At 42.5% G+C, this 21,478-nt stretch overlaps 1 protein-coding gene across 8 annotated transcripts in view; it reads right to left on the bottom strand.

Moving 5' to 3' along the window:
- LPAR1 (lysophosphatidic acid receptor 1) overlaps window positions 1–21,478 on the bottom strand; it is a 153,828-nt gene that overhangs the window by 44,949 nt on the left and 87,401 nt on the right. For all 8 annotated transcript variants that reach the window (XM_008254984.4, XM_008254821.3, XM_051843292.2 and 5 more), the window contains exon 3: window positions 15,462–16,209. In XM_008254984.4, the coding sequence (XP_008253206.1) occupies window positions 15,462–16,209 (748 nt within the window). The remainder of the gene's footprint in view (window positions 1–15,461; window positions 16,210–21,478) is intronic.

Consider the following 21,478-nt stretch of genomic DNA (forward strand, 5'->3'; position numbering starts at 1 on the left):
GGAAGCTAGACTGGAAGTGGGGCAGGCAGGACTAGCACTGGTGCCCTGATATGGGATGCATCATTGTAGGCAGAAGCCCAATCCACTGCACCATGACTCTGGCCTGTGACTTTCATTGTTTTAATTTTTCTTTTGTTTTTTTTTCCAATGAAGGTACATTACTTGGTAGTCAAAAAAGTAATAAATATTATTAAAGCAAGATTCAGTACATAAAAGAGTAAATTTAATCCAATGTAATATCTCATTTCCAAACCTGTATCATTTATACTTTAACACCCAAGTCCATGAAGTCTAATAATATGATCTAATATCTCACATAATACAATCTAATACATCCAATAAAACCATCACACTTCAACACCCAAGTCTAAACTCATTTACATAAAGTTTTCCTGATTCACTACTGACTGAACACTCAGCCCCTGCCTTTCCTAAGAATCACCTATATACACATAACATCTCCCTCTTCAGCCTGTAGGTACTGGATTGGGATGATAGGGCTATATGTGCTTCATACTTACATGTACTGTGGACTTACTGTCATTGTGTATGGTTTTAATCATGTTTGTAAGTGAGCAAGGATTATACACTTTAGTATTTGTTTTCCAAACACACAATAGGCTATATACAGGAATGTCACTCAAACTCAGTTTATACATAATGGTTTTCTTGATGGCACCAAAGGAAGAGAACTAGATCCAGGGGGGTGGCATCTGATAATAATCTGTTCTCTGGAGAGATAAGATTTTTCTCTACATCCAAGATGTTTGAACAGATGATGGCAAACCATATGCCATTGCTACTCTACAGACAATTCAAGCCTGGCATTAGAAGACTGTGTAAACGCCATAAATTTATAGTCTCAATCCAGTACCAACTTGCAGCTCCTCTCCCAATTCCAGCTTCCTGATAATGCACACTCTGAAAGGTGGTAGGTAATGGCTCAAATACTTGGGTCCCTACCAACCACGTGGGAGACCTGGATTGAGTTCCAGAGTTCCAGGTTCCTAGTTACAGCCTGGCCCAGCACCAGATGTTGTGGGCATTGGGGGAGTGAACCAATGGATGAAAGAGCCCCCTTTCTCTGTGTGTCTATTTCTGACTGTGTCTTTCTCTTTGCCTGCCAAAAACATGAGCCAGGAACTCAATCCTGGTCTCCCAAAGAGGAGGCAGGGACTCAATCACTTGAGTTAGACCTGCTACTTTGTAGGGTGTGCAATTTGTAGGAAGGTGGAGTCGCAGTCTGAGCCAAATCCAGGCACTCTTATAAGGCATGTGGCCATCCCAAGTGGCATCTTAACCACTGTGCCAAATCTTGCCTAAGAATAATATAAAATTATATGCCTACTGAAGAATTCCTAGATAAGCTATAATTTCTCAAGGAACCTTATAACAGATCAACTGCATTTTTAATGTAAGTGAAATGAACTTTCAATCTAACAGATTATACTTTCCTAAGGTGATAAAACTAGGGTGAATATTTCAAATACTTGGAGAGGAGAGTCTATATAATAGAAAAAGTCTACATTTCCTTGGATAGTAAGCTCTCCAAGAGCCAAGGATCTTATGTTAGTGGTCCTCTGTGTTCTCTCTGACTCTGCTTTTCCTCCCTTCCACTGCCCTTCTCATCCTCTCCCCTGCAAAGCAGGTGTGTAAATCCATACACATGGGGCAGTCACAGCTACTTACTGTTTAAATGGTACCAAAAATGAGTCATTTTCACTGGCAAAGGTGAAAAAAAATAAAGAGTTTAAAGTTGAACAAGGACAGGTTGAATGCCTTGTAATTTAAACCAGAGAACCCAGCACCGTCAGGGCTGGAGGTGTGTGTGACTGAAGCATTGAGCCTGGATGCCAACACAAAGATCCTACTTCAGCAAATCTGGGCTGGGGCCCAAAAACTGCCTGTTAACAAGCATCCCAGGTGACTCACACACAGGTGGTCATTGGACCACACTTGCAGAAATTCTGACGCTGACGTAGTCCTGGTCCAGATAAGGAAGTTGTTGTAAAGGTTAAGTGGATTGCCCAAAGTCACACCGACCGCTAAGTGGCCGGCCTGGAGTTCGAACGCAGCGAATGCCTTCGAAGCCACACTACATCACATGCCCTCCTTGGTATGCCAAACATTTTTTTTTTCTACTTTGGGCGACTGCTCAGTACTCAGCAGCTGCAGAGACACTTATAGCTTAGATTTGAGTGACACCTCCCAAAAAAGAGCTTCTATATACATTACCATACACAACCATCACAAAAATCTATTTTCTGTATTTGGCAGTGAGGAGACAGATTCAGAGAGACTTTCATTCTTGTTCAGAACTATAGTCAATTTGGGACAAGGCAGAATTTAGTAAATCCTGATGATTAGTAAATGCTCAGTGGTAACAATCATGACCAACACTTCCTTAACTCTCAATTCTAAAAATATTGACCTAGGAAAAGTTAAAATGAAAAGTTAATGAAAACGATGAAATTGTACAAAATAGTTATCCTTTCGTATTAAAGTTTAAAAGAAGAATCAAATCTTTTCACAAAATTTAAGTAAGGCCAATGATAATTAAATGAAAGGAAAATGAAAACTTACAATGGTACATGTATTAGTTGCTACTCATGTTCAAAAAATTAGTCAATAAATAAGTCTTCATTCTATAATTCATATACAAGGATCTAAGTCTCAGGAAAATTTCAGTTAAACCAGAAAAATACAATAAGCAAGAAATATTTGAAATGTATGATATATTAAATTGTTGAAGAGCTTAAAGTAGATTAATAACATATAATACATATTTCTAGGAAATATCTTCTCAACAAAAAATTGATAGTATCTTAATTCTAATTTAGAGATGCATTTGTAAAAAGTCAGTATCAAAAGTCCTCAAAATCTGATTGAAAACAGGGGATCAAAATATCTCATGATCTCAATGAGCTACCCAGTAATAAAGCTAAACACAATACTATTATTATTAAAGCTGTAAATCAGTAATTACTGAGGAATAATATATTGAATATATAAAGTAACCACAACAAATTATTTTTATGTACTGTATCATAGATCAATATGTAAATGAATGTTTTGTCTCATCTCTTTTCTAATTTTAATGTTGTTTTTTAAATTTATTAATATGTTATTGACAAGTCTTTTGCTTCAAAAGTGGTAGAAGTAATTCAGATTGAACGAAAACATTAGGAAATTCCATTATGTTACTCTTCTCTGATTATATAATGGAATACTATTGATCAAATTTGAATTTGATCAAATTGAATATAATATTAATCATATTTGGTTTCTACAACATTTTCTTCCACTCTAGACAAATTGTTTTTGGGTGTTAGTGGTTGTTAATACACTCTAGAATATATGCACAGAGCCTTAGAAATAGTGTTTTTAATTAAAACATCGTCACTTCTCCCCTAAAACATTAGAATTTGCCAACTTAAACAAGGCTAGTGCTCTAAGTTCTACAACTTTTGTTTATTTGACCATTTGATCATTTTACACACACACACACACACACTTTTTAAAGGATGCCTAAATACAGCCTCTCTTGTTTTAATTCAAAAACTCACTGATTCCAGCTCCTCGATTTATAGCCTAGCTTTTCCTTTGGAACTGGGCCAGTATACGAAGGAACATTCCCGCGCACCAAGTGCTCATGCTCAATAAGGTTAGCAAGCAAATCCCTTTGGCAGGAAATGCTGAAACACTCACGGCACTATAGAAATAGCTTCTGGACTTTTCCTCGGTCTCTCCTGCAGGTCCTTTAAGGCTGCACTCCTAAGTGGCTATCTTCTCTCTCCCACGAGAAAGGAAAATAACTCAAGCAAATGAATTCATGCCTGCCACATACAGAGAAGCCTTCTGAAGTGCAGAAATACTCATTTAGAATGAACTCATGGAAAACCCCACTCAACACGCAGTGTTCCTTGTGTCAACAAAATCCTGCTAGGGCAGGATAAATAGGGGCAGCCATGACTTTCCAGTCTCCCCATGCCAGATTCAATCCCACTTCTTCAAAAAGACCCTGTTACTGCTGTGTCACCCTATTAGAACTTCATATTTGCTTTGGCCCATTATAATGACTCCTCTATTGGTGGAAGAGACCGGCCAGGGTTGAAGTCAAGCCATGACAACATTTAGTCTAGACACTATCATCTTCAAATACATGAATAAAAAGTAGCTTCTCAGAGGCACAAGTCTCTGGTTTAAACCTCAAAGAAAAATATCAACAATACCAACACACACACAAAAACCCTCTGTGTGCAAAGAGCTCATTTCACTAAAATGATTTTTTTCAAAGAGCATGATCAAAAATGCATAGCAGAAGAGAATAATTTGGGTTTGATATGGAGGTACTCAACTCCACCTGCTCATAGGCAAACATCATTGCTGAAAATCAAATATCACATTCAATAAACAGGACACAACCCTTTATTTCCAGGGAACGCAAACTAAAAATCAGAAATAGTAAATCAATAAATTCATGGTCATAAACTGTTCACTAGCATAAAACGGAAAACTATAAAGAAAACCTACATAATAGAGAGTCAGCTGTCATCTCAAATGCTTTATTTCCCAGTCAATGCATTTTATTGTTATGCCTGTTGTGGGTGCCAGATAAAATAGAGGATGTCCAGTTAAATTTGCATTTCAGATAAACAACAAATTCTGTTCTTTTAGTACAAGCATGGCCCATGTGATTATTTTTATTTTGCAAAGTCTGGCAGTTTGCCCAGGCATGGATTCCATGTTCGTTCTTACTTAATCCATGTGTATCAGGGAATCAGAAACGATGCACTGTCTCAAAGAATGCAAAGCCCTGAAAATAGCACTGTACACTTGTAGAGGTGGCAGCTGCCCTGCATTCTCAAATCTTCCTTCCCGACAAAGCCACTGCAGACTGTGAGACGCCGTAGAAAATTATACTCCCATTATGCTACAGGTGTAGGTGTCAACTTCTCCTAGCCATGATCTTTCAGGCACTGAAACACATTTTTGTCATGATAGAGTCCTGGTTCCTTTTCATAGGATGTTAATTTGCACATATTAAAATATATACCTTTTTTTTAAAGATCAGTAACCATTCAAAACACATGTACTTCATCACCAGTTTAATGATGCTGATCTGCTACCTTTGGCCAATTTAAAACATGCATGTATTATACCAGTGCAAGACGCAGGCAAACAATTATAAGCAAATGTGATCTGACCATTAGAGAAGCTTCCCCTGCTACATCTAGGGATTCCTTTGAGATCTGCCTAACAAGGGTTAAGGTGGTATCTAAAGTGGCATAATAATTGCAGTCTCAGGAGAGTGACTGAACAGGCTGTTCAATTCAGAGTGTCAGTAATATCTGATGAAAATAATTCCTTTGCCTGAGGTCACTCAGCAAACCCTCACACATCAACCATGATGGAATTCCAGTTTTACGTTTATCTTGAAGACTTTCCATTCAATGCCCAGCCAGAAAACAGCACTCCTATAACCCTTTGCATACTGTATACATAGCACAAGTATACTGTGTTTACTTACATGGTAGATTGCACTTATTCAAACTATCACTCATTACCTACCAAGATGAGGGCTCCCTGAGAGCAGAGTCCACATTTTCTCCACAACAGAACTTAGAAACACACAATAAGTGTTTGCACACAATAAGTGTGTGTAACCAAGCCTTACAAATGCCCCAGACAGGTGGAGCTGCTTCACTGTAGCAATCCCAGGACAAATAGAATGGAAGTTGTGATTGAATCAAGTTGGATTTCAGGCTGCACAAGTATATTTCTATGGTAACTGGGAAACCTGTAACACTCCCAACTCAGACTAGCTCAATTAGTCATTCAACAAATAGCTAGAGTTTGCTAAGCCCTGAGACCTGCTCAAGGTGCTGGGATGTAAGACAAAACCTTGTCCATGAGGATCCTCCAGTGAGATGGACCAGGTCGCAAGGAAGAGTCAAAGAAATGAAACACCCTTTCCTTCCTGGGTGGATGACCACGAAGCCGAAGCCTGCAGGATTCGTAGATGGTTACACTGTGAAGATGGGATTCCATTCACTTACCATTTCCCCCTATTGATCAAAAGGACACAGAATGGTGCTCTAAATGATATCTGGGTTGCCAGCAGTGCCTTAAGTGTTGCAGATGCATCTGAAGGAGCCAATGACTTTTAAGAGATACCGGCAGAGCAGCCTCTGCCATTCCAAAATTCATATTAGTCAACACCACTTATTCATCTTCAGGAAACTTCTATTTCCTTGATGCTACCAGAACTTCTCATACGCAGAGTTGAGGCTCAACGAACAAAGTATAGCCAACACTGCAATACAGATATATCTTTGGAAAACCAAAAGCTTTACAGATAAAATGTACATCCTATTCCTAGAGCCAACAGCTGCTAACAACAACAGTATCTTTATAGTATGTCAAAGAAATGAAGTGGCATCTCAAACAGCAAATCCACTATTGTGATTTGGTGCGTGGGGAGGTGTGGATGCCACTGTCAGAAAAAGAGAAAGAGGGGCTGTCATTGTGGCGTAGCTGCTTAAGCCACTGCCTGCAATGCCAGCATCCCGTATGGGTGCTGGTTCAAATCCCAGCTGCTCCACTTCTGATCCAGCTCCCTAATAATGGCCTGGGAAAGCAGCAGAAGATGGACCAAGTGCTTGGCACCCTGCTATCCACATGGGAGATCCGGAAGAAGCTCCTGCCTCCCAGCTTCGATCTGGCCCAGTCCCAGCTGTTGTGGCCATCTGGGCAGTGAACTAGCAGATGGAAGACAGTGCGCTCGCTCTCACGCCCTTTCTCCCTCTCTCCCTCCCTCTCTTTGTAACTCTGAGTTTCAGAAAAATGAACAAATCTTTAAAATAAAAGAAAAAGAGAAGGTGGAAGGATGTTCATGTGGGCCAGCCCTAACAGTCCTGATAGCCATTGCCACCACGTATCACCTGCTTTCTGCAAGCCAGAGTCTGCACTAAGTGGTTTACATCAATCAGTTTGCCTACTGCTCACAAGCTTTGGACGAGAAAGATCCTACTATCCTCAATGGATGAATTCTGAGACTGGGGCTCAGAGAAGTCATTTATTCGGGGTGATGGAGTGAGTAAGCAAGGAGCCAGGACTGGGACTTACAATACTGGCCCATCTCACCCTAGATGCCGGCTCTCAGCCCCTCGGCCAGGGGATGCCCAGTGGTCACCACGGTTCATCTGCGGCCTCTGGTTATCATTCATTACCTTTAACGACACGGACGGATACTTTTGCAACCTACTCATTTAGACCGAGGGAGTCTCCACAGGAGGAGGGCTGAGTCAGACCTAAAATAAGAAAGGGCTTCATGTCCTGGTGCCTGCGCCCACACCTCCACAGGCACTGTTAGGTCTGCGTGGTATTTTGGGGTTTTGTTTCTGTTTACAAGTTGCTTCTAAGTAAAAATATTTGAATGGAGATGGGCAACAAAGGGGTACAAAGAACTGGTGTTGCAAGGCTGTTTTTGCTTCTGACCTGAGCCTGGGGCTTGGGGTCTGGGCAGGCCTGTGGGACTGCTGCAGGGTGTGTCTTCTGGCCACCAACCGGGGTGCCAAGCCGGACCAGGGGCTGGCTCAACAATCAAGGCTCTCACGAATATTCTCCCGGGTTCTTCCTCAAAGAACCCTTCACAGGGACACCACTGGACCTGAGGAGACTGGAGGTAGCTTTGATTCCTTTTTTTGGAGCAGCAGGGTGTGTGGCTGGTCACCTGTGGCCAGGGAATAAGGGACTTGTGTCTATTCCCTTGCCCTAGCAAAAGCGCCAACTGGACACCTTTCCTTCCAGCCACACGGCTTTCCACAGGAACATAAAGGCTAAAACTCATTTCTTTGACATAATACATTATAAGTGCATCGTTCCCTTTAACAGAGGAAGAGTGCTCTTTTTACTTAACTTTTTAAATTCATTTGAAAGACAGAGAGAGGCAGATAGAGAGCCTCCAGCCACTGGTTCACTCCCCAAATGGCTGCAATGGCCAGGGCTAGGCAAGGTGAAAGCCAGGTGCCAGCAACTCCACTCAGGTCTCCCATGTGAATGCAGGGGCCCAAGCACTTGGGCCATCCTCTGCTGCTTTCCCAGGTGCACTAGCAAGAAGCTGGATTGGAAGTGGAGCAGCTGGGACTCACACTGAGGCTCTGCTGTGGAATGCTGGAGCAGCAAGAGACACTTAAGTTCACTGTGCCACAACACCAGCCCCAGGGATAGTGGTTCTAAAAGTGAATCATTAAAGAAGACGCCCCAGCTACACACAGTCTCGTGCTTTTATTCCAATCCCATTGTTAAGTTTTTCACTAGAAAGTTTTACATGATTGATCCACAGGGAATACTCCTTATAACTAGATCCCCGATTAATCTGGGAAATCAGACTAGCCAACTTGTTCCTACAGAAGTTACAGAGAAAGTCACTTGCCAAGCAGCACTCAGATAGGTAAACCTAAGTGAGGAAATACACACATGGAGTACAGTACAAACTTGAAAAAAGAAAAACTGAATGAACAGAGAGCAAGGCACTGCTGTTATTAAGAAAGTTAAAGGATGCCGATATTTGCAACTGCTGCATAATGCCACACTGATTTGCTTTCAGATGCCTTTGTCAATACTTCACCACAGAGATGACCAGTCCAAATTCAAGGTGATCCTTTCTATGGGGACCAGTTCCCTTCATAGGCACAATGTTTAGACCTAATCCTAAGCAGCTACATAAATATACTGTGTAGTTTACAAGGGGGGGAAAAATGGAAAGTGTGCCTGATTAGGGTGATGGCAACACAGGCCAACATTTGCCAATGAACGTGGGAGTGTGAGTCTTCTCCTTTGTAAGAGGAAGGAAGTAGATGGTGTCATTATAAAGAACCTTTTCTAGCTCTCAAATTCTAAGTCCAGACCTTTACCGCAAAAAAAAAAATAAATAAATAAAAAATAAAATCTCCAGTATCATTCTTACATGGTGGCACAAGCCCAGGAATGAACAAGCTCCACCTCTGGAAAGCCAAAAGAGAACCTGGAGAGAACAGACACCAACAGAGAGCAGAGCCCAACAGGAGAGGGACCACACAACCTGGGGTGCCCAGAACAGGCAAGGTCTGCAAGTGTTGTCCCAGTATCGCAACAAATTAGTGTCTGTTTTTATTACCGAAAAGGCCTCAGTTTGGATGGTAAATTCTGATGATCCTACCTATAAGAAACTACCTATAAGGAACTTTATCTTGAGGGGCCCTGTAGCCTCTCCCATCGCCTACAGGCAGAAGCCCCAAACTCCTTCATATATTCTGAAGGTACTGCCCCCCTAATGGAAACCGCACCTGGATACCCACTCTACACTAATCACACCTGCCTACACTTCCACAAAGGTGACGGCCCTCGCCCGTACTGTGGCTCACCTCCTCCTCCACCACCACGTGGCCGGATGGCAAGCTCCTCCACCTCCACACTTCCTGCTCTGGGAGACCCCCCCTTCCCTCCACTCAGGGTTACACGGCGCATACCTCCCCGGGCACACAGCTCCTACTGCCTTTCACCTCTTTCTAAGTCTCCTCTACTACACCATAAACTCTGTAAAGAATTTCCCTTACTTATCTTTTCATTCCTTGACACTCAACAATATGCTTGTGGATTTAAACTGAAAAGAGAAGTATATAAGGCTCCACTGGCAGGATGCTAGCCAAATTCGCTTTCATCAGGATGAACAAGAAAACAGCAGGCTTAAACTTATCTGGCTCCTACCACCAGCAACATGACAAGTAATAATCTCTTAAATGGGATGTGGAGTGTCAGGGTCCTGTAGTCGGAGGGTATAGCCCACAACTCTCTCAGCTCTTCAGCTAACAAGCAGAATGATCTTAGACAAGTTACTTCTCCCATAATAACTTGGTTCATTCCATACAAAATGGGGGAAATGCAATTTTCATTGTTAAAGGGGTTACCAACAACCAATGATGCAAAGAGCCTAGTGTTGACCTTGGCACAGAGTACACAGGTAAGAAGGGATAACTTAGTTTCGGTGGTGATATTTTCCAGCCGAAACAGATCAGTATCTTCTTCCGCAAAGCGATAAGCCCCACCTGAACACCGGATTTGTCTTACTTTATGTCTCTCCCAGGACACACACACACACACACACACACACAACATTCACTGTGATCATTAGGATTTTTCTCCTTCCAAGTTTCCTCCTTTCTAGTGACTTCCCCAGAAGAAGTAGCATCATGAAGAACAGAACCAGGCAGGAACAGACGTACAGCTCCAGGCAGACCGTGGTCAAATAAGGAAGCAGATCTTGACCGCCACTCTGATTCAACCATGGAACAGACTCAAAAGGAATTCTTGGTAAAGTGTCAAACATGGAGAATTCAAGCCTGGGGAGGGACTGCATGACTTCACCCCGGGACAGTCGCTCGCTGATGCTGCCACGCCAGAGAATGGAAAGGGGCAGGCGAAACGAGCGTCGTGGCATCATCAGAAGAGAAAGGAAGAAAGGAGTTCTCCCTTAAAGCTTTCACTGCCCACAGAAACAAAGCACAGGCAGCCGCAGGCAGTACCAATGGAAACCAATGGGTCACAGTTTCAGTTTAGCAACACCCTGCTGATGAAACTGAGACAAAATAAAACATGCACCAGGGGTTGTTTTCATTATAGAGAAGCAAGAAGGCATGGATGTGAAAAATTACCTGGGCTCTGGAACCTGAGAGCCTGACTTTGAGTCCCAGCTCCTCTAGGTAAATAGCTATGTGGTCTTAGACAAGTTTTTTAATGTCTCTGAACCTCAGTTGTTACTATATGGAAAATGAGACTAACAAATCAATAATAGTACCTATACTCCATAAGGTTGTTATTTGCAAATAGTAATTTCTTTTTTTTTTTAATTATTAATTTATTTGAGAGGCAGAGTTAGAGAGAGAGAGAGAAAGAGAAAGTGAGCATGTGTACTCTTCCATCTGCTGGTTCACTCCCCAAAAGGCTGTAATGGCCGGAGCTGGGCTGATCTGAAGCCAGGAGCCTACAATGTCTTCCAGGTCTCCCACATGGGTGTGGGAGCCCAAGTCCTTGGACTATCTTCCACCACTTTCTCAGGCCATTAGCAGGGAGCGGGATCAGAAGTGGAGCAGCCAGAGCATGAACCAGCACTCGGGATGCTATGGGATGCTGGCACCACAGGCAGAGGCTCAACCTACTACACCACAGCACTGGCCCCAACAAATAGTAACTTCTAAGTGCTGGGCACATGATTGATCCTAAATTAGTGTTTGGAAGAAAAAAATAATTATTAAGATCCAATACTCACTTAAAAACAGCTTATATGCAACCTCATGCCTAACAACCTGCCCCTGGTATTGCCATCATAAATCTGAAAGGAGCCTTTATTTTTAAGTTGTTTTCTAGGAACTCAGCTGCCAACCAACATATCCTTCTCTTGATCACCACAACTGTACAGGTCTAAAATCCAGAGGTCAAGGGCAGTGTTCAGCCTAGCAGTGAAGAGGCCGGTTAAGTCACATCAAAGTCCCAGCTTTGCTCCCAATTCCAACTTCCTGCTAAGGCAGACTGTGGGAAGCAGCAGTGATGGCTCAAGCCAACAGATTCTTATCACTCACAGGGGAAGGTCTGCACTGAGTTGTTGCATGCTAGCTTCAGTTTGTTCCAGGCGTGGTCACTGTAGGCATTTCAGGACTGAACCAGCAGATGGGAGCACCCTCTGTCAGCCTGTCTGTCTGTCTGACTCTCTTCTTCTCCCTCTATTCCTCTTTCTTCTCTGCATCTCTCTTTCTCAAATATTTAGTCCAGAGGTCATTGTGACAAAGTGAAAACGGGAAGAGCAGATTTTCCACACAGCTAATCACTGTGTAATTATCCCCAGAAAAAAAATGAAAGCAAAACGCATTGTTTACGGCACACACATTGCATCTGGTTATTTTCCAATCTGGTGCGTCTGGACAAGAAGACACAGAATGGGACAGGAGTACAGCCAGGCCTGGCTCCCATGCAGCTAAATCAAGTGGCAACCACCATCATGAACCATGGCTCTCCCTGCTCCTCAATACTGAAGGCTCAGAAACATGGTCTTGGCACCACATTCATTCATTCAACAGTTAGCTGTAGAGCATCTACTTTGTGCCCAGCAGTGGAGACAGGCAATGTGAAGAGCACAAGTATCAAAGATTACAACAGCTGTCTATTTTCATGAAGCTACCAATCTGGCAAAGACTGATACTAAAAGTCAAATGTGCATAAACTAAAGCTTAAAAAAAAAGTAGTCAATAGATTGATTTACAATGAGGGAAGCTTGGGTAAACCAGAATTCCCATTGCTACAACCCATTTTTTTTTTAATATATATAACCATACCCACATAGGTATGGACACTTGTGATTCAAGCAAGGAAATAAGCTATTTGAATGGCATTAGGTCTCACCTTGACAAATATCAGACTGGTCAGGACTGCAAATTCCCTCATCTAAGCTTTCTCTCTACTTCCCCGCATGGGTCCTGCTCATTCTTGCTGCTTTTTCTCAAGAAAAGTACAAATTATTCAGTGAATTCCTGCCTCCTATTTATAATAATCACACTCCTACCTCGCCTTACCAAATACCTTCACCTGTTACCCTGACTGGACTCTTCCATTTTCTGAAACTTCCTCCCCGTCATCGCTATAGAAATAATGCTATTTTATTCCAGAGTAGTCAACTACTTTGATCTCTGTAGAGCCCAAAAGTTTAAATCTCAGAGAGCCACATTATTTCTGATAATTTCCAGTTAGAGGTTTGTGAGGATGGGGTTGGAGAAGAGGTGTTTAGGGGAGATGTACACTGTCTGTATAGCCCTATAAACCTTCCAAATAATGACCTCAACCTGGACAACAAGCCAAAGAGGCCCAAAAGTTTATTTTATTTGGATCATTAAGTATATTGCACACTGAAGAATGACAGATATTATACAAAGATCAAAATTAAGACAAGAACTTAGCAGGTTCATCTTGCAAAATAGTCGATTACAACTGGTGGTTCCACAACCTGTAAGTCCCACTGGATGTCTTAATAGAAAAAGTGCACACACATGAAAAAAAATGTCAACCACCATTTAGGCCATCAGTAAATCAATATTTGGGATAGTACAGAATATAGTAAAATGTCTCATGTTACTTAATTTCATACAAAAATGATGTCCATAGTAAATGAAAATGTATTCCATCCATATCATATAAAATATGTCCTTGGGGCACAAGGATGCTTAAGTTTTTTGTTGATAATTAAAACATACAAGAAAATCATTTTTATACTTCTACTAAATGTCACTGGATGGAATAAGACAAGTTCACATCTGAGGCAACAGGGAATCCGGTGAGGACATCACCCACGTGATCTCGTCAGTCAGGCAGGGATCCAGTGAGCACATCATCCACGTGATCTAGTCAGTCAGGGGATCCAGTGAGCACATCACCCACGTGATCAGTCAGGCAGGGGATCCAGTGAGAACATCATCCACATGATCTAGTCAGTCAGGGGATCCAGTAAGGACATCACCCATGTGATTTAGTCAGGCAGGGAACCAGTGAGGACATCACCCACGTGATCTAGTCAGTCAGGGGATCCAGTGAGGACATCATCCACACGATCTAGTCAGTCAGGGGATCCAGTGAGGACATCACGCACGTGATCTAGTCAGTCAGGGGATCCAGTAAGGACATCACCCATGTGATCTAGTCAGGCAGGGATCTAGTGAGGACATCACCCACATGATCTTATCAGTTAGGGGATCCAGGAAGACATGGCCCATGTGATCTAGTCAGGCAGGGATCTGGTGAGGGCATCACCCACGTGATCTAGTCAGGCAGGGATCCAGTGAGGACATCACCCACGTGATCTAGTCAGTCAGGCAGGGCTGTAGCTGTGCCAGCAATTCCAGGACCTACTTCTCATTCTTACAGGTCCAGAGAGGGACACAAGCAATATATCCCAAAATTATCTCTGTGACATATTTATTCTACCCTAAAACAGAACTGGTACACCATCCAGAATGTTCATTTATTTAATGATAATTAGGGCTCCATTTCCCTCCAGTGACTAAAATTAATGTTATTCCTAAGTTTCAGAGGAGACACATAACCCCATATTACAGTCACCCAATACTGCTTTATAAAGCATTACAAAGAGAATTATAGGAACTTTCCAGTGAATTTCCATCAGGAAAGATGAAAGAATAAAAGGATATTTTTAAGATTTAAAAATGTAATCAAACATTAATCTGAACACAGCCTATGGAGAACAGGTAATTCAATTGGGTAATTATTTAAACAAGTCTCACTCAGTGAACTTTAAAACAGACACTCTAAACTTGAGAAGAAATGTTCTGTATGTGTGTATCCCCAGGGGCTGGCACAGAGGCTAGAACTTAGTAGATGCTCTTTAACTATTTTCTGAGTATATCATGGAAGAAATGTACTCCTCTAGATCATCATCATAAATTTTCTATCCTGGAAAAAATGTTAATTAAAGGCAAAAGTAATGAGTCCATAAAAATAAAATCTTGTTGTTCACTTTGAAATATGAACTAAAAAGCATAACCACAGGCAGAAAATTAGTGAAAGAAACAAGCTTTCATGAAGATGACTATCACTCATTATAATCTGTTTTGTTCAGAAAATCTACACAAAATTTTGTTATATTTGCTTATTAACAGTAACAATTACAGAATGAGACAGGTAACTCATTCTGAAGTAAGTGAATAAAAATAGCTATATATAGGGGCCAGTGTTGTGATGTAGCAGGTAACACCACTGCCTGCAATGCCAATATCCCATATGAGTGCTGGTTTATGTCCCAGCTGCTCCACTTCTGATCCAGCTCCCTGCTAATGTCTTAGGAAAGCAGTTTAAGATGGCCCAAGTGTCTGGGTCCCTGCTACCCTTGTGGGAGACCCAAATGAAGCTCCTGGCTCCCGGTTTCAATTTGGCCCAGATCCAGCTGGTGCAGCCACCAGGAGTGAGAGTATGGATGGGAGATCTCTCTCTCGATCTCTCTCTCTCTCTCTCTCTCTCTGTAAATCTTCCAAATAAATAGATCTTTAAGAAAAAAAGTACATATGAAAACTATTCTTATTACACAAAAGCACTCTCTGGGAATCTGTAACATGGCATTATAAAGCAAAAATTCCCCTCTGTGGGCTATAAGGAAACCTTTCAAAAACTAAACAAATTTCATTGATTACTCTGATACTTTCAATACCAGACAGCTGTACTTTTCGGGGATATCTTTCATGCTATCATCATTTATCCTGCACCAACCACAGGGGCCCATAGTTCCCTAAAGCTGGTTCTGTGATTGGATTCTGCCACAGGCATTTGATATAAAAGTGCCTCTTCCCTGGTGGATACTCACCACCACCATCAACACACAAATTTACACTGGGAGCCCATAAAGCGAGAGTCAAGACGAAACTTACCAAGCACAATGACCACTGTCTTCAGAAGACTCATCATGGTGTCCCGATTCCTCCGGGGTCCAGAACTATGTCGGGACATCCTCATAGTCCTCTGGCGAACATAGCCAAAGATGTGAGCGTAGAGAACCACCATGACCACAAAGGTCACCAGGTTGAAAATGGCCCAGAAGACTAAGTAGGATTCACTGTAGAGGGGTGCCATGTTGGAGCAGTGCTCAATATCACAGATACAGTTCCAGCCCACACTGGGGATAGCACCCATGATGATGGCCATAGTCCAAATAACCACGATGACCACTACCACGCGCCGGTTGCTCATCCGTGTGTGCAGCTGCATGCGGAAAACTGTGATGTGCCTCTCAATTGCAATGGCCAGCAAGTTGGCCACCGACGCTGTCAGGCTAGTGTCAATGAGGCCCTGACGGAGGAGCCACGTGCTAACCGTCAGTCTCCGCGTATTGGGTCCTGTGTTGAACATCAAGTAGAAGTAGGCCAACCCTGCAAAGAAGTCTGCAGCGGCCAGATTAGCCATTAAGTAATAAATAGGAAAATGGAAGCGGCGGTTGACGTAGATTGCCACCATGACCAGTAGGTTGGCCAACATGATGAAGATACAGACCGTAATTCCAAGTCCCATCACCAGCTTGCTCACTGTGTTCCATTCTGTGGCAAGGTACTTTCCACTCCGGTTATAAAAGAAGGCAATGGACTCATTGTAGAAGCACTGGGGTTCGTTCATGGCTGTGAACTAAATGGGAGGAAGGATAGAAAGATGAGGAATAAAGAAAAAAAGAAGGCATATATCAAACTCAAAGACAGATGTGCATGTATATATATATATTATATACACACACACACACATACATAAATACATAAGGCTTTTATGGTGGTATACAGCAGAAAAATAAAAGCGAAGAATCTGAAAATCTGACTTTCTATGATGTTCTGTGATCATGCTAAAACCCCAAGGTTTCTCACAGTATTACTGTCCTCTAGATTAAAGACAGTTGGAGTCAAATAAATGACAAGGTCTCTTGCTTGGTGGTTGCGTGTCATTGAAGTCTACTAGAAAAGCCACATGACCCAAAAATCTTGCTTAAAATACATGAGACAGACAAGAATTTTACAGAACGTTGCAATTGGAGTATTTACCATAGTGAAATCTATTTCGACCTGTTATTTAGGGAATCTGTAAACACAGTTGGTTTATAGATAGGGTATCATTGCCCTATTATTTTGCACTTCTAGTCTCACATAGTATCTTCAATCTGTGACAGACATTTTATAATGCAGGTTCCCACAGGGACCATCCATCCCAACATTTCAAGGAGGTCACTATGCATCAAAGCTTCTTTGGCCAGAGCCAGCATTTGCTGTTCTACATTCCTGTGGTCAGCACAGCCTACCCCCACGACTCCTTATACCCAGAATAGCATTCATCAACCAATCTGTGACGTTGGAGGATCTTTTTCTTTTTGGAGCACCTAAGATAACCTCTCAAGAGCTTTTGGCACTTTGCTCTGCAAGAAATCAAACATACTGAGACTGCAGGAAGTATCATAATAAGTAACACTACCTGTTTATGTTTCCTTATTTTGCAATATTATTGATTAGAATACACGGGCCTATGATTGGTGCTCTTATTTGAATCTAAAAAGGATAGAGACAGCTTATCATAGAATAATATCTGTACTCAGTAAAACTATTTAAACAAAATTAGAATGTAGAAAGTTACATGGGAGAAACTAGGAAATTTTTTTTTTTTTTTTTTTTTTTTTTTTGACAGGCAGAGTGGACAGTGAGAGAGAGAGACAGAGAGAGAAAGGTCTTCCTTTTGCCGTTGGTTCACCCTCCAATGGCCGCCGCTGCAGCCGGCGCACCGCGCTGATCCTGGCAGGAGCCAGGAGCCAGGTGCTTTTCCTGGTCTCCCATGGGGTGCAGGGCCCAAGCACCTGGGCCATCCTCCACTGCACTCCCTGGCCATAGCAGAGAGCTGGCCTGGAAGAGGGGCAACCGGGACAGAATCCGGCGCCCCAACCGGGACTAGAACCCGGTGTGCCGGCGCCGCAAGGTGGAGGATTAGCCTATTGAGCCACGGCGCCGGCTCAGAAACTAGGAAATTAAATATCACATAGAATAAATCCCTCATCCCAAAGCATCTAGTTTGTCCAAAATTTCTAGAATTAGAAAATATTTCTTAAGGACAGTTCACATTTTACTTCTTTCTTTTTATCTTGCTTTGTGTGGGGAGCAACCCGGACTGGACTGAGTTACTGGAATTAAGACTTATTCTATGCATCTGCTCTCCCACAATATGGCGCTGGGAGAGGAGAAAACAGCTTCTACGCAGCTGCCTCTTGCCAACTTGAGTGCTGACCTCCAGGAGCTGATCCTGCTCCTGATTGGAGGAGAGCAGCGTACTCGGCGTGTGGGCAGCCGAGTTGGGATTGGCGGAGGAGGACTATAAAGGAGGAGAGAGACGGCATGCACCAGGAACATCTAAGGGGAACATCTTTTTTTTTTTTTTTTTTTTTTTTTTTATAAATTTCCAAAGTACGACTCATGGGTTACAATGGCTTTCCCCCCCCCACCGTCCCTCCCACCCACAACCCTCCCCTTTCCCACTCCCTCTCCCCTTCCATTCACATCAAGATTCATTTTCGATTATCTTAATATACAGAAGATCAGCTTAGTATACCTTAAGTAAGGATTTCAACAGCTTGTTCCCACACAGAAACATAAAGTGAAAAATAATAGATGATTTTTTTTTAAATCATGATGAAATCAGATCAGACCTATTGTCATGTTTAATCCCAGTGAGAGTCAAGTTGGGAATTGATAATTTCTTTTTTTTTTTTTTTTTTTTTAACAGAAGATCAGTTTAGTGTACATTAAGTAAAGATTTCAATCGTTTGCACCCCCATAGAAACACAAAGTGAAATATACTGTTTGAGTACTCGTTATAGCATTAAGCCTCAGTGTACAGCACATTAAGGACAGAGATCCTACATGAGGAGTAAGTGCACAGTGACTCCTGTTGTTGACTTTACAAATTGACACTCCTGTCTATGGCATCAATAATCTCCCTATGCACCAGTCATGAGTTTCCAAGGCTATGGAAGCCCCTTGAGTTCTCCGACTCTTATCTTGTTTAGACAAGGTCATAGTCAAAGTGGAGGTTCTCTCCTCCCTTCAGAGAAAGGCACCTCCCTCTTTGAAGACCTGTTCTTTCCACTGGGATCTCACTCACAGAGATCTTTTTGCCAGAGTGCCTTGGCTTTCCATGCCTGAAATACTCTCATGGGCTTTTCAGCCAGATCCGAGTGCCTTTAGGGCTGATTCTGAGGCCAGAGTGCGATTTAGGACATCCGCCATTCTATGAGTCTGCTGAGTATCTCACTTCCCATGTTGGATCACTCTCCTAAGGGGAACATCTATCTGAAGGAACACCTGTGCAGCCCCCCGAGAGAGCCAGCCGGCGGTGTGCCGCTCCCCCGCGGAAGTGGGGAATGTGGCAGGGGGTGGAAGGGACGGTAGCCAACCCGGGAAGAACCAGCAGCAAACCCGGGGAGGGCCGAGCAGACAAAAGAACAGCGCAGGGTCTTGTGTCGTTCCTCCACGAAGAGGGGGAGCGACACTTTGTTTCTGATAAATTGCTTAGCACATATGATAGTTTTAACACTATTTTTGATGAGATTTTACTTACTATCCATAGTCTGTGCAGATGTTTATCAAACACTGACAATTTTGAAAGCAGGATAAGACACGTGTGTGGTTAGCCTTCCGACCTGGCCCAACACTAAAGCCCCTTTCCTCACATCTAGACTCTACTGGATTTTAGATCAGGATTCCAACATCACACCTAATATGCTGTATATTACTCTATCATACTCCAGCATAAGAGTGAAGACCTGGTCTTACAAATGTTGGTATCTTATGTGCCTGCCTAAGTGCCTCATTCATGGGTGATCAAGGAACTTGACCTCCTGTGCTCCGATCCACCCCAAATTATGCCATTACTATGAGTAATTCACCTAAATTTCTTGCCCCTCGTTTTCTTGATGTCATCTCTAATAACTTCTATTCCATTACATCTCAGTCACCCACACCCAGTGGTTACACCCTGGACCGTGTAACCACCCAGAACTACCTCCCTTTGGAAATAAGTGAGATAGTCTAATTACTCATCAACACCTCCCCCACTACAAAGTTGTCCTCATTTGACCCACCAAACTTCAGTGCTTTGAATGTGTCTGTGTCCTTGACCCTTCTGCTTCCCCACCCCCCGTGCATTACCCTCCCCACTTTACCTTCCCCTTATCTGCCTAAGATTCCACAGTATATCATTCCAACCTCCTCACTGCTAACAGGAACACACTCACTTCTTGAAGACATTTGAGGTCAGATGTCCTTCAAAATTTTTCTGGTTTTAAGAACAGTTATACACTACATATTCCAAATGTGCTGTCACTCCCCAGCACTCTATAGGCACACACATTAACTTGTGAAGCAAAATATATGGGCATATATATTTGGTAAGTGGAGACTATAAATAACTTCACAACAGTTCATTCAGAAAAGTTTTGACACCAAATGAGTAATGAGAAACCTTCAGTTTTCTGTTTCCTGAATCTTGGAACTTTTAGATAAAGGAGAGAAGCATTTATCTTTTAATCTCTTTTCTTCACTGTACCTCCAAAACAACGTACTAGAGTAACAGTCTTGGATGAATCCAACTTGCTGTTATCCTTCTGATAAATGTTAGACAAAATCAACATAGCTGCAGATTGCTCTCAGGATAATTTTAAGATGTTTGTCTTCAACTGGAACTTCAATGCCACACAAAAACCTGTTTTCCCCTCATCATTACTATATTTATTCTACACAATGGCAATTTTAAACTTATGTGCCATTCTCAAAGTTTTGAGCCCTATCTTCTCTCTCTCCATCAGCATTTGCCAAAAAAAGAAAAATAGAAATCATCAACTTGGAACTCCCTCATTTTCTCCCAATAAAAGACAAAATTCCCTTTTCAATAGTAAGTCCTTCTTTTCTCCTCTTCTGTTACCACAGCAGTGCACCCTTTTCCACCCAAGGGCTCTGGATCCCATCCCTTCCTGCTGTTCCGAGAACCTCATTCTAGCAATTGCTTCCTTTCTCTTCCCTCTCTCCAGGTTCTTCTCCTTCCTCCTTCTATTCTATTCTTTCCTGCTCTTGCTCTGCTTTCCCGTTCCCCTACCGCCTCCTCTCCCTCCACTGCTATTCTTCCCTTCAACATTCAAGACTAAGTCTCTGTCGTCTTAGAAAACAGAAACAAGAAAAGGTCCCCATGATCACAGGCTCTCCTCCGAGCTCTGATCCTTTCTCCTTCACAGTGAAGTCCTCCCTAACGTCTGTGTGCCACTGATTTCCTACAGAATGGCTGCGGTCCCCACCTCTCCACTAAATGCACCCTAGTCAAATCCTTGAGATTCATTTACCTTCTCAGTCATCCTGATCCTTGTGTAGCTATTCTATCCTAACGGAAACTTTTCAGTTCTCCCCTCTTGACCAAGAGGCTCTTTATGGAAAATTCTCTTTCCTTGGCTTCTGTGACATTATACCATTTTGGGTTCCGATTCTTTTCCATGGCTGGTCTTTCCCAATCATTTTTGGAGGCTCCCCTTCCTCTGCCCAATATGCATGTTTCTGCACTATTTGTGTCGTCAATCATTCAATAATTTCAGAGAATTATCTATTTAGATTTCAACTACCTCATATATCCCAAATATTCCCAATATGCCTCTAATCCATATTTCCTTGCTTAGCCCTAGTGAATTGCCTGCTCCTATCTCTATGGATTATCTTACAAGGTACTTCAATTTCAGTGTTCAAGATCAAACTCAAACCATAATCCCCTACAAGACCCCCAACTTGCTCGTTCTATATTTCTTATGCTGTGGGCTAGAGACCCACTATATATCCTGGTTGCCCAAGTACTAAACCTGGGATTGTCTCCTTTCCCCCTCATCCTCATC

The sequence above is a fragment of the Oryctolagus cuniculus genome, chromosome 1 (assembly GCF_964237555.1).
Source record: "Oryctolagus cuniculus chromosome 1, mOryCun1.1, whole genome shotgun sequence".
In the NCBI taxonomy this organism is placed as follows: domain Eukaryota; kingdom Metazoa; phylum Chordata; class Mammalia; order Lagomorpha; family Leporidae; genus Oryctolagus; species Oryctolagus cuniculus.